This window comes from Chlorocebus sabaeus, chromosome 9 (genome assembly GCF_047675955.1).
Source record: "Chlorocebus sabaeus isolate Y175 chromosome 9, mChlSab1.0.hap1, whole genome shotgun sequence".
Taxonomy (NCBI): Eukaryota; Metazoa; Chordata; class Mammalia; order Primates; family Cercopithecidae; genus Chlorocebus; species Chlorocebus sabaeus.
In genome coordinates, this window is record NC_132912.1 from 66,852,343 (window position 1) to 66,865,640 (window position 13,298).

Here is a 13,298-nt window from a genome sequence, read left to right on the forward strand (position 1 = left end):
GAGTGTGTATTAAATTACATATGTGATGATATTAAGGCATTAATACCTTTTGGGGTGTGATAATGATATTATGGTTGTTTATTTATTTATTTATTGAGAGAGGGTCTTGCGCTCTCACCCAGGCTGAAGTGCAGTGGTACAATTATAGCTCACTGTAGCCTGGTACTCTTGGGCTTAAACGATCTTCCCACCTCAGCCAACTATGTAGCTGAGACTACAGGTGTATGCCACTGCACCCAGTTATTTTTTTTTTTTTTGTAGAAACAAGGTCTTGCCTTGTTGCCCAGGCTGGTCTCAAACTCCTGGCTTTAAGCCATCCTCCCAAAGTGCTGGGATTATAGGTGTGAGCCACAGTGCCCAGCCTTATGGTTATGTTTCAGAGAAACCGTTTTTATTTTTTAGAGATATATTTTGAAATATTTATAAATGAAAAATGTTTGGCACTTGTTACAAAATGATCTGAGAGTAAGTGGGTGGGTGGTATAGATGAAATAAGATTGGCCACAGGTTGGTAATTGTTGAAGTTGAATGATAAATAAAAGGGGTTGATTTAGCTCTTCTGTCTACCCTTATATGTTTGAAGTTTTCTACAATAAAATGTTAAAATCCTGTGTTATTTTAGGATGCCAAAAGGGTAAAATGTTTCTCCCCTCTTGAAAGACAACTTTCAACATTCTTTTGAATACACAAAACCAAGTGAACGTTCTCTTTTCCAGTAGTCAGTGATCCTCAAGGACTAGCTCCCTTAACTTACTTACAGAGGGTAGTGTTTACAAAGAAGCCAGACTGGCCAATTAAGTTCTGTGATTCCCTGGAGATGTAGCGAAAGTAGTGATTATGAGAGCCAAAATGATGAGTGATTTGGGAAGTCCAGATCGAGAAGAGAAACCCTAAGAAAAGAGTTAATGGCAGGGTGTAAAGTTTGTCACACCTTTGCAGAAGGTATTGCAGGGATGAAGTGGGCTGCCTACTGGAGCACTTTCCAAAGACCTTGAGCTCAAAAAGCACCAAAATTAGTGACAACCTTTCTCCTTAATCCTCACCTTCTTTACTCATGACTTCTTTTAGATATAAGACTAGGAAATCCTGAGAGAGAAAAAAACGGCTGTTTCCCACTTAAAGACAAGAGTCTGTTTTAGGGGAAAAAATACTTAAGCAACAGCTGCATTTGTAGATGCCGAAGCACAAAGACTTTCTGTTTTTATGGCACTTCTTTCTTACTTACGTGGTTTTTACTAATCCAAATAATTATGTGCTTATGTGGATAGAATTGTTTGCTGCTTAATCAAGAGAGGGGGTGGGGAAGCACCTGCTTTTAGTCATTAAAGTCTTGTTGCTTTTGTACTGCATCCAAGAAACTAGTTAACAGACAAAAAGTGATTTGCGTTTTCCTGAGAATGAAAAGGAAGACCTCTTTGGTTTCACCCTGTGAAGAAGAGCAGAGAGAAACTCCAAGGTGGATTTTCTCTACTTGTTGAAATGGAACCATCAGGGACCCCACAGGAAAAGTGATTCTTGGGTTTTGTTTCTTCCTGCCCTTTCTCCTTGCCTGTCATAGAATTCAGCAATTGGAAGAATACCAGTTTTTGTTCCTTATTGGTGCTGCCACCTGTTCTTACTGCTGAACTAAATGTTCTTGGCTTTCTTTGGTGTGAACAGGATCTCCCTCTGGGAAAGGTGGGAGGAGGGTGAAAAAGAGAACGGGAGGAGGCCCATTCCAGTCCCTGTGCTCATGTGAGAGGGACACACAGAGGTTAGTGTGCTGCTCTAACAGAGGGGCTTTGTACTACAGCTTCTTCCAGAGCTCCACAGATGCATGCTGGGCGGGCTCAGTCAGCTTTACCCCTAATACACTTGCTTCTTCCTAACAATAGCAGAGCAAGACTGACAACAATAATTTAAATAAGAGAATAAAGAAGATGTAGTCAGAGGCCATTCTGAATGCATTCAGATTCTCAGTGTGTATGAGGAAGGCTGCCTGTAATTAAGAGGTGAGAAAAGATTATATCATAGTGACGTTGATACCACTGAACTGAGGAGCCAGATCTATTGTTACAGACCCGCTCTGGGTGCAGTCAGAGCTCTGACCTTAAGACCTTTCCCTTTCTGTACTGAAACCCTCGTTATCTAGGTCATGGGAAATATGCCTCCTTTGAATGGGAGAAACAGAATAGAGAATAGGAAAAAGTGTAGTTCTGCCTACTCAGATCTCAGTGACTGAGGAAGTAGCTCAAGGTAGAAGCATCTGACTCAGATCCCTTCTTTCAGCATAGGACAGTGACAGGCTCTTTAGCAACCTGAAATGACTCCTAAATAGAATAATAATAATAATACCTAACATTTAGCATTTATCACACTGACAAGGATTAGTCTAAGATATATACATTTATATCCTTTTTTGTTTGTTCTTTTTCCTGAGACGGAGTCTTGCTTTGTCACCCAAGCTGAAGTACAAGTGATCTCAGTTCACTGCAGCCTCCTGCTTCAGCCTCCCACTTCAGCCTCCCGAGTAGCTGGGATTACAGGTGATTGCCACCACACCTGGCTAATTTTTGCATTTTTAGTAGAGATAGAGTTTCACAATATTGGCCAAGCTGATCTCGAATTCCTGACCTTAGGTAATCCTCCCGACTTAGCCTCCCAAAGTGCTGGGATCACAGGCGTGGGCCACCACGCTCGGCTGATATATATCTTACATATACGTGTGTGTGTGTGTGTGTGTGTGTGTGTGTGTGTACTCATTTAATCCTCAAATAACCCTAGGCAGTAAATACTGTTTTTTTTTTTTTTTTTTTGAGACGGAGTCTTGCTCTATTGCCCAGGCTGGAGTGCAGTGGCACGATCTCGGCTCACTGCAACCTCCGCCTCCTAGGTTCAAGCAGTTCTCCTGTCTCAGCCTCCCGAGTAGCTGGGACTACAGGTACTCACCACAACACCTGGCTAATTTTTGCATTTTTAGTAGAGATGGGATTTCACCATATTGGTCAGGCTGGTGTAAATGCTGTTATTAAACTCCCTTTTAAAAGAGAAACTGAGGCCTAAAGAAGTTAAATAACTTACCCAAGATCATATAGCTGAAGTATCAGGGTTGAGATTTTGAACCCATTTTAGCTCCAGAATCCAGTCTGTTAACTATTACACCATACCATCTCTGAGTAGAGTCCTGACTTTTCTCAAACAGGGTCATCTGAGAACCACAGAACACAGAAAGTGATTAGAGTGACTATTTTCTTAATTCTCTCCAAGATGGCATATAGCTAGTGCTATGCATAGGAGAATTGCTATTTCGTTAGGAACAGTTAAGGCCCTAGAGTATTAGGGCTTAATTCTTGAGGAAATCCAGTTGAAGAAGACTAAAGGGGCCGGAGTTTATAAATTTCAGATTTGTATAGAATATCCTGGAAATAATTTCCTATTGGTTTGTTTTGGAAACAATTTTGGATTTTGAACAAAGGACCAAACCTCATCCATCCTTTGTTCTGCAATAGAGCCTATGTCAGCAGTAATTTCTTACCAGTAACAATTGAGAAGAGCAACAGGCTGGGATGTAATAGTGGTCACTAAGTTTTGCCAAGCTGGATTGACCTTCTTTCAACAAATCATGATGTCATCAGGCCACTATGCAATTTGTAAAAGCAGTCACTGCTTTTCCCCCCTTCCTTTTCCTTTGTTTCTCCTTATTTCTCCAAAGGTTCAAAATCCCATGGGTCACTGGACACATATCCAATTATTTAACTGTGGACCTAGATCATTCCTTTTGGTCTAGTTTAAGAGGTTACTAATAGACATTCTTCCCCTTCCAGTAACAAATTATGGAAGGCCCTGCCCTGCCTTTCCTTGACCTTATAATGGACTTGTATATAAATTTCTAGGTTGAGCCAAAATAATGTGGAGTAATTATAACAGATTTCCCTCACAGCTAATTAAAGAATACTAAATATGTATTGCTGGCACTGCCTCCCCCACATCATATGGAGACATTTGTAGGAACATAATAGCAGGTTACACAGTAATCTGTTCTTGAGCTGCTGCAGGAGTAGATATTCAGTATGTATGAGGAGGAAAGGTGCTAGTGAGAGGGCAGAATGGGAAAACAATTTTTTTTTTTTGAATTGGAGTCTTGCTCTGTTGCCCAGGCTGGAGTGCAGAGGTGCAATCTTGGCTCACTGCAAGCTCCGCCTCCCAGGTTCACGTCATTCTCTTGCCTCAGCCTATTAATACTAATAGGCCTGGGCGCAGTGACTCATGTCTGTAATCCCAGCACTTTTAGAGGCCAAGGTGAGAGGATTGCATGAGCCCAGGAGTTTGAGACCAGCCTGGACAATATGGTGAGACCCCATCTCTTACAAAACAGTTGAAAAGTTAGCGGTGTGTGGTGGTGCATGCCTGTAGTCCCATTTACTCAGGAGATTGAGGCTGCAGTGAGCCATGTTCATGCCACTGCACTCCAGCTTGTGTGACAAAGCAAGACCCTGTTCAAAAAAAGACAACAAAAGCACACACAAAAAACCAACTAAACAAAAAACCCACAAATATACACAAAAGTATCCTATGTATTATTTAGGGATATATATATAAAACTATTAAAAACAAGATTATACAAAAAATTTATGATATGAGTGGCTGGTAGAGAGTGGGGCAGTCTTAAACAGGACTTTGGCATTATCTGTAGATGAAAGTAAACATGATAGAATGTTTATTTCTGGGTATTAGACTCACAGATTTTTGTTGTATTAGTCTTTGTACTTTTCGGTAATTTTATATTAGCTGAAAATTTTAAAAGAAAGGGGGTCAAGATTCATAGGATGAACCCCCAGAAAATAATTTGTTGATATGTTTATATGTATTTTTTCTTTTTTTACCTAACCCATCTACTTCTGTCTGTATTAGAGGAAGAAGAAATGAGGTAACTGCATTACATTAATTCATGACAGTGGTTTCTCCTAATGTGTCCTTGGCATCACACTCAGATGAAGGAATGAGGATATTTATTAGCACAGATCATGCCCTTCATTCTGACTCTTGATTTTATTTTTAATTACTAACTGCAAGCATGTCAACCCATGGGAAGCACATTTGGTTTCATAGCTATCATCATGGAGATGCTAGCATGACAGACTAGGATGTATACTAGTTTAATAACAGCATTGCACTTTTTCTCTTGTCTAACCTCTTCCCTACAGGGAATCTTTAACCAGTTTCAGTGTAGTAGTGAAAAAGTGCTTCCATCTGACACTCTCCGCAGTGCTCTGGCAAAGACTTTCCAGGATGAACAACGTTTCCAGCTGGGAATTATGGATGATGCTGCAGAGTGCTTTGTAAGTGCTGGCCTCTGGCCCTTTTTGATATGGGGTGGGGCTGCTGATGGTCTCCATCAGGGACTGGCTACTTTATGGTGGAATTTACTGTGTCGTTATCTCTACAGTTAGAACTGTATTTTTCAGGGATCTAAAATGTCTCTATTATAGCAGTGTGTTATTATTTTTCCTTTAGGCTGGTGGTTTTGTGCTTGTCATTGCGTAAAATATCAGCTTTCACCTTCAGAGGATCCAAGGCTCGTTAAAATACAAATTGCTGGGCTGTACCCCCAGAGCTTCTGATACAGTAGGCCTAGTGGAGGGGTCTCTGAATATCTGTATCTAACAGGTTCCTAAGTAATGCTGATACTGATGCTGCTCCTCCATTTCTAAAGATAATTAATCAGGGAATAACTGAGTCCCTGGCATAAGTGTGATGTGCTAGATAGATAGCTACATTGCCCCCAGTGCCCCTCACTCTTCTGAACTCTGTGTTCTATCCGTCAGCCTTCAAAAGACTCTCTGTACATCCATTTAGAAAATTTGAGGCTGGGCACAGTGGCTCACACCTCTAATCCCAGCACTTTGGGAGGCCAAGGCAGGTGGATCTCAAGGTCTGGAGTTCAAGACCAGCCTGGCCAACATAGTGAAACCCCATCTCTACTAAAAATACAAAAATTAGCCAGGTATGGTGGTGGGTGCCCATAGTCCCAGCTACTTGGGAGGCTGAGGCAAGAGAATCACTTGAACCTGGGAGGAGGAGGTTGTAGTGAGCCTGGATTGCACCAATGCACTCCAGCCTGGGCGACACAGCGAGACTCTGTCTCAAAAAAAAAAAAAAAGAAAAAAAAAAAGAAAAGAAAATTTAACAGTGATATATATCTCATCACAGGATAAAATGTGGCCCGAAATCAGAGGTGCTCCTGAGGAACTGCATCACTGATATATTACTTGTGGGAATGTAAAGCAGTATAGCTACTCTGGAAAACAGTTTGACAGTTTCTTAAAAAGCTAGACATGTAAAGTACCATATGATCTAGCAATTACATTCCTGGACATGTATCCCACAGAAACGAAAACTTATATTAAAACAAAACCTGTTAATGAATGTTCATAGAAGTGTTATTCATAATAGTAAAAAACTGGAAACAACCCAAATGTCCTTCAGTGAGTAGATGGCTAAACAAAAGATAGTACTTCTGTACCGTGAAGAACTATGTAGCAATACAAAGCATTAAGTATTTTTATAAAAATAAAAATAAACTATTTATTTACACAACTTGGACAGATCTCAAGGGAATTACGCTAAGTGTAAAATGCAATATCAAAAGGTTATATGCTGGCCTGGGCGCGGTGGCTCACTCCTATAATCCCAGCACTTTGGAAAGCCAAGGTGGGCGGATCATTTGAGGTCAGGAGTTCGAGAACAGCCTGGTCAACATGGTGAAATGCTGTCTCTACTAAAAATACAAAACTTAGCCAGACATGGTGGTGCATACCTGTAATCCCAGCTACTCAGGAGGCTGAGGCACGAGAATCGCTTGAACCTGGGAGGTAGAGGTTGCAGTGAGCTGAGATCACTACTGCACTCCTGCCTGGGTGACAGAGCCAGACTGTGTCTCAAAAAAAAAAAAAAAAAAAAAGGTTATGTGGTATATGATCCCATTTATATAACGTTCTTGAAATAAAATGATGGAGATGAGAGAAGACATTAGTGATTTCTACAGGTTAGAGTTGGGTTTGGACAGGTAAGGCTCTAAATGGCTAGCATGAGGGAGCCTTGTGATGGAACTGGTCTATATCTTGATAAAATGGCACAGAGCTATACATACTCACACACAAATGAATGCATGTAAAACTGGTGAAATCTGAATAAAGTCTGGATTCTATCAATGTCCATTTCCTGGTATAGTTATCAAAGATGTGCCGGGCATGGTGGCTCACACCTGTAATTCCAGCACATTGGGAGGCTGGGGCGGGCAGATCATGAAGTCAGGAGATCGAGACCATCCTGGCTAACATGGTGAAACCCCGTCTCTACTAAAAATACAAAAAGTTAACCGGGTGTGGTAGTGGGCGCCTGTAGTCCCAGCTACTTGGGAGACTGAGGCAGAGGAATGGCATGAACCCGGGAGGCGGAGCTGGCAGTGAGCTGAGATCGAGCCACTGCACTCCAGCTGGGACGACAGAGCGAGACTCATCTCAAAAAAAAAAAAAGAAAAAGAAAAACAAAGATGTTACTGTTGGAGGAAGCTCGGTGAAGGATACGGGGGATCTCCTGTACATTTTTTTTGTTTGTTTTTTGTGATGGAGTCTTGCTCTGTCGCCCAGGCTGGAGTGCAGTGGCCGGATCTCAGCTCACTGCAAGCTCCGCCTCCCGGGTTTACGCCGTTCTCCTGCCTCAGCCTCCTGAGTAGCTGGGACTACAGGCGCCCGCCACCTTGCCGGCTAGTTTTTTGTATTTTTTAGTAGAGATGGGGTTTCACCGTGTTAGCCAGGATGGTCTCGATCTCCTGACCTCGTGATCCGCCCGTCTCGGCCTCCCAAAGTGCTGGGATTACAGGCTTGAGCCACCGCGCCCAGCCTCCTGTACATTTTTGAAATTCGCTATGAATTTATAATTATTTTAAACTAAAAAGTAAAAAAAAATCAAAATATTCCTTCTTTCCAGAAAGGTTACTGTTTCTCTGGGTAAGCTGCTTACCAATTTATGTATTTGTCTGTTAAATATTGTTGGTGTACTGCTTTTGTTCTTTCACTGTCAGGAAAACCTCCTGATGAGAATTCACTTCCACATTGCTGATGAAACCAAAGAGGATATATGTACTGCCCAACACTGCATTTCCCATCAGAAATTTGCAATGACATTGTTTGAGCAGGTGAACTCTAGCTCCATCTTTTTTTTGACCTTTGTTCAAGAACACTTTATCCTGGGATGTGGGGTGTTAAATGGGTGCCAAAACAGTTCCTGACTATGGTTGCTTGGTTTTGCCTTTTTCTCTTTGGCCCAGTGTGTTTGTACTAGCTGTGGTGCCACTTCTGATCCGCTGCCTTTCATCCAGATGGTACATTATATCTCCACCACTTCCCTTTGGTGAGTCTTTCCAGATTTTCTGTTGTGCCTTTAGGCATTCCTCTAGTTGATTGGACATTTTTTTTTTTTTTTTTTTGGAGACAGAGTCTCACTCTGTCGCCCAGGCTGGAGTGCAGTGGCGTAATCTCAGCTTACTGCAACCTCCGCCTCCCGTTTTCAAGTGATTCTCCTGCCTCCACCTCCCAAGTAGCTGAGACTTCCAGCTATTTCCACAAATAGTACACACCCCGCTAATTTTTTTGTATTTTTAGTAGGACGGTGTTTTACCACGTTGGTCAGGCTTGGTCTTGAACTCCTGACCTCAAATCATCTACCTGCCTTGGCCTCCCAAAGTGCTGGGATTACAGGCGTGAGCCATGGTGCCTGGCCTATTGAACTTTAATTGAAGGCATTCAAATAGTTTTGTATCCTGGCCGGGCATGGTGGCTCATGCCTATAATCCTGGCACTTTGGGAGGCCCAGGTGGGCAGATCACTTGAGGCCAAGAGTTTGAGACCAGTCTGGCCAACATGACAAAACCTTGTCTCTACTAAAAATGTCAAAAATTAGCTAGGCGTGGTTGCATGTGCCTGTAATCCCAGCTATTCTGGAGGCGGAGGCATGAGAATTACTTGAACCCAGGAGGCAGAGGTTTCAGTGAGCTGAGATTGAGCCCCTGCACTCCAGCCTGGGTAACAGAGCGAGACCATGTCTCAAAAAAACCACCACCACCACCAAAAACACAAATAGTTTTATATCCTCATTGCTGAGTCTGTGCTATATTGTAGGAATGGAGAACAGTAATTTAAAAATAACTTTTGTTCTCCTTTCCTCTCCCATCCCTCCCCATTTCTTAGGCTCAGTACTGGCAAGCAAAGTGGGAGGAGGAGTGGGGATTCTATGAGCTTTGGATTTGGGACAGGTAGAGGTACTCACTGTGTTTATGGGACACTGAGCCTGGTCAGGGGCTTTGGTATAGTGGGCAGAGGAAGAAAGTCAAACGTGTGAGTTAGGAATTTACATTAATGTTTGATTTAGCAGTAACTAAGTACAAATCATCATTCCCCTTCTATTCCCCATCTCGAAGCAATCAGGCTATTTGTATGCTGGAAAGACGAGAGAAACCTTCACCAAGCATGTTTGGTGAGCTGCTGCAGAATGCCAGCACCATGGGGGATCTGCGGAACTGTCCAGTGAGTTAAATCAGGGGTGGGGCTTGGAGTGGGAAAGGGAACCGTCGATCAGTGGGATTGAGGCAAAGCCAGTGAGAAACATGTTGAACTAGCCTTGTATGTGTATTTCAGAGCAACTGTGGAGAGAGGATCAGGATTCGCCGTGTGTTGATGAATGCTCCACAGATTATCACGATTGGGCTGGTATGGGACTCAGACCACTCAGACTTAGCAGAAGATGTTATCCACAGCCTGGGAACCTGCCTTAAGCTGGGTGATGTGCGTGTTAGTTACCTTTATCTCTCACTTTGAGTTCTTGTGTCTTAGTATTGCTTAGGAGCAGTGAGCACTAGACAAACAGGTATGTCCTAGATGACAAGTATTATAATGTTTTGGACAGATAAACTTGTTTATTTGTGTACAGATACCCGTGCATGCAGGTATGTGTTCATATACCTCCTTTTATAGGTGGCAAAGGTTTTTTAAGAAGAAATGGGATGACTTGGCCTTGAAAGACAGGGTAGGCAGAGCTTAGCTACTGATAAAAATAAATCAGTAATTCAAAGAGTTATTGTATGTTCTATTTATTGTTAGTTTATATGAGTATAGAGTAGGGAAGGGTATTCAACCATGGGAGGCAGTAAGGTCCAAAGAGGGGCATTCCTGACTAGAACTGGTATAGTAGGTGAAGAAGTTAAAAGTTGGTGACCTGAGCCCAAAAATACGAAATTCACAGTGTGGAACCAATGTCTGGGATAATCTTGTGACTGAAGAGGGCCTTCGTTACTGTTTTTTAATGTCATTAAGCCATGATTGAGAATAAATGAACTTTCTGGGATCTTATTTTAGGTTTTCTTCCAAAGGAATCTTACTTGAGTAGGCTGTGCACAAAAAAATCTCCATTTTTCACCAGCGCCTACCTGTAGACCTAGCTACTCAGGAGGTTGAGGTGGGGGGATTGCTTAAGGAGTTCAAGGCTTTAGTGTGCAATGATCCTGCCTGTGAATAGCCACTACATTCTAGCCCAGGCAGCATGTCAAGACCCTGTCTCTTAAAAACAAAAACAATCATTTCTTTTTTGTTTTTTTTTTTTGAGATGAAGTCTCACTGTGTCGCCCAGACTAGAGTGCAGTGGCGCAGTCTCTGCTCACTGCAAGCTCCGCCTCCCAGGTTCATGCCAGTCTCCTGCCTCAGCTTCCCCAGTAGCTGGGACTACAGGTGCCCGCCACCACACCTGGCTAATTTTTTGTGTTTTTAGTAGAGACGGGGTTACACTGTGTTAGCCAGGATGGTCTAGATCTCCTGACCTCATGATCTGCCCGCCTCAGCCTCCCAAAGTGCTGGGATTACAGGCGTGAGCCACCGCGCCTGGCATCAAAAACAATTATTTATTCTAAATTTCTGTGACCTACATATTCTGTACTGTTCCTTTTTTTTTTTTTTTTTTTAATCACTAACTTGAAGCTCAAGGTTTAATTTTCATGATTGTTTTTTCAACCAAATAGGTTCCTCAAGGCCAGAATCCTTTCCTTCAATTTTTTTTTTTTTTTTTTTAAATATGTCTCTTAGCTCTTAGGACTGTGTTGGGCAGCTAGGAATTGAAATGCTGATAACGAGCATGGCTGTATTGCTCTACTTAGGTTATTAACAAGAAAATTTTATTTGTGGGATCAGCTGATAAAAAAAACTTTTGAAAGTAGGCAGGTAGACAGGGTTTTGTTTTGTTTTGTTTTGTTTGTTTGTTTTTTGAGAGGGAGTCTCGCTCTGTGCCAGGCTGGAGTGCAGTGGCACGATCTCGGCTCACTGCAACCTCCACCTCCCGGGTTCAAGAGATTCTCCTACCTCAACCTTCTGAGTAGCTGGGACTACGGGTGTGCGCCACCACTCCCAGCTAATTTTTGTATTCTTAGTAGAGACGTGGTTTCACCATTTTGGCCAGGATGGTCTCGATCTCTTGACCTCGTGGTCCTCCACCTCGGCCTCCCAAAGTGCTGGAATTACAGATGCGAACCACCACGCCCAGCCTGTTTTTTTTTTTTTTTTTTTTTTTTTTGAGATGGGAGTCTCGCTTTGTCGTGGGGCTGGAGTGCCGTGGCACGATCTTGGCTCACTGTAAGCTCCACCTCCTGGGTTCAAGCAATTCTCGTGCCTCAGCCTTCCGAGTAGCTGGGATTACAGGCGCCCGCCACCATGCCCGGCTAATTTTTTTGTATTTTTAGTAGAGGCGGGGTTTCCCCATGTTGGTCGGGCTGGTCTCAAACTCCTGACCTCAGGTGATCTGCCCACCTTGGCTTCCCAAAGTGCCAGGATTACAGGTGTGAGCCACTGCACCTGGCCGGTTGTTGTTTTTTTTTTAATCCAACTTTCCTGGCTCCTCTTATGATAGGCCCTGATAAGAAAATTATTGAAAGATATGAAGAAAGATCATCACCATACCAGTTTACTGGTCACTGTCTGTCTTGCTTTTCCTTACTTTTTGTCTGTTTAGGTTAATTTTTTTCTTTCTTTCTTTTTCTTTTTTTGAGACAGGGTCTTGCTCTGTCATCTAGGCTGGAGTATAGTGGGACAAACATAGCTCACTGTAGCACTGACTTCCTGGGCTCAAGTGATCCTCCTGCCTCAGCTTTCTGAGTAGCTGGGACTACAGGTGTGCACCACCATGCCCAGCTAATTTTTTATTTTTTGTAGAGACAGGATCTGGCTTCGTTCTCCAGGCTGGTCTTGAACTGCTGGGCTCAAGTGATCCTCTTGGCTTCGCCTCCCAAAGTGTAGGGGTTACAGGCATGAGCCACCATGTCTGGTCAATTTTTTTTTTTTTTTTGAGTTAAAAGAATTATTTTTTTAGAGAGGTTTTTGATTTGCCACCCAGGTTGGAGTGGAGTATGGCACAATTGTAGCTTACTGCAGCTTCGAACTCCTGGGCTCAAAGGATCCTCCCACCTCAGCCTCCTGAACAGCTAGCACTTAAGTGTGCACTTACCACACCTGGCTAATTAAAATTTTTTTTGGTAAAAATAGGGTGTTTTTGTTTAGTTTAGTTTTGTTTTTTATGATGGAGTCTCACTCTGTTGCCCAGGCTGGAGTGCAGTGTCATGATCTTGGTTCCCTGCAATCTGCCTCCCGGGTTCAAGTGATTCTCCTGCCTCAGCGTCCCAAGTAGCTGGGATTATAGACGTGCACCACCACGCCCAGCTGATTTTTGTATTTTTAGTAGAGATGGGGTTTCACTATGTTGGCCAGGCTGCCCTCAAGAGATCTGTTCGCCTCGGCCTCCCGAAGTGTAGGGATTACATGCGTGAGCCACCATGCTGGGCCTAAAGATAGGGTCTTGCTATCTAGTCTAGGCTGTTCTCGAACTCCTGTCCTCAAGTAATTCTCTTACTTTGGCCTCACAAAGTGCTAAAGTTAAGTTCTGATGATTAATCTAAACTAACAAAAACCTTAAACTGAAGGGAAGAGAAGCAAGTCAGTACTTTACTTAAGAAATGTCGATGGAGTCTGCTGAGAGATGATGTGGGAGGGCTGAATATGTGACTGTACTTTCTTTTCTCTTCTTTCCCCCCAGCTGTTTTTCAGAGTGACAGATGACCGGGCCAAGCAATCTGAACTGTACTTAGTAGGAATGATCTGTTACTATGGCAAACATTATTCTACATTCTTTTTTCAAACAAAGATTCGCAAATGGATGTATTTTGATGATGCTCATGTTAAGGAGGTAGGAATAGTCAAGCTCTTTTTGAAGTGTTTGGTGACTAC

At 42.8% G+C, this 13,298-nt stretch overlaps 1 protein-coding gene across 25 annotated transcripts in view; it reads left to right on the plus strand.

Moving 5' to 3' along the window:
- USP54 (ubiquitin specific peptidase 54) overlaps positions 1–13,298 on the plus strand; it is a 118,382-nt gene that overhangs the window by 67,112 nt on the left and 37,972 nt on the right. For 22 of the 25 annotated variants that reach the window (XM_038009041.2, XM_073019046.1, XM_073019047.1 and 19 more), the window contains 6 exons: positions 5,184–5,318; positions 8,063–8,176; positions 8,309–8,391; positions 9,458–9,563; positions 9,675–9,821; positions 13,108–13,257. In XM_038009041.2, coding sequence (XP_037864969.1) covers positions 5,184–5,318; positions 8,063–8,176; positions 8,309–8,391; positions 9,458–9,563; positions 9,675–9,821; positions 13,108–13,257 — 735 coding nt within the window. Of the gene's footprint in view, positions 1–2,419; positions 2,526–5,183; positions 5,319–8,062; positions 8,177–8,305; positions 8,392–9,457; positions 9,564–9,674; positions 9,822–13,107; positions 13,258–13,298 lie in introns of those variants that run through there. The other 3 variants (XM_038009056.2, XM_038009051.2, XM_038009057.2) reach the window with 3 other exon arrangements.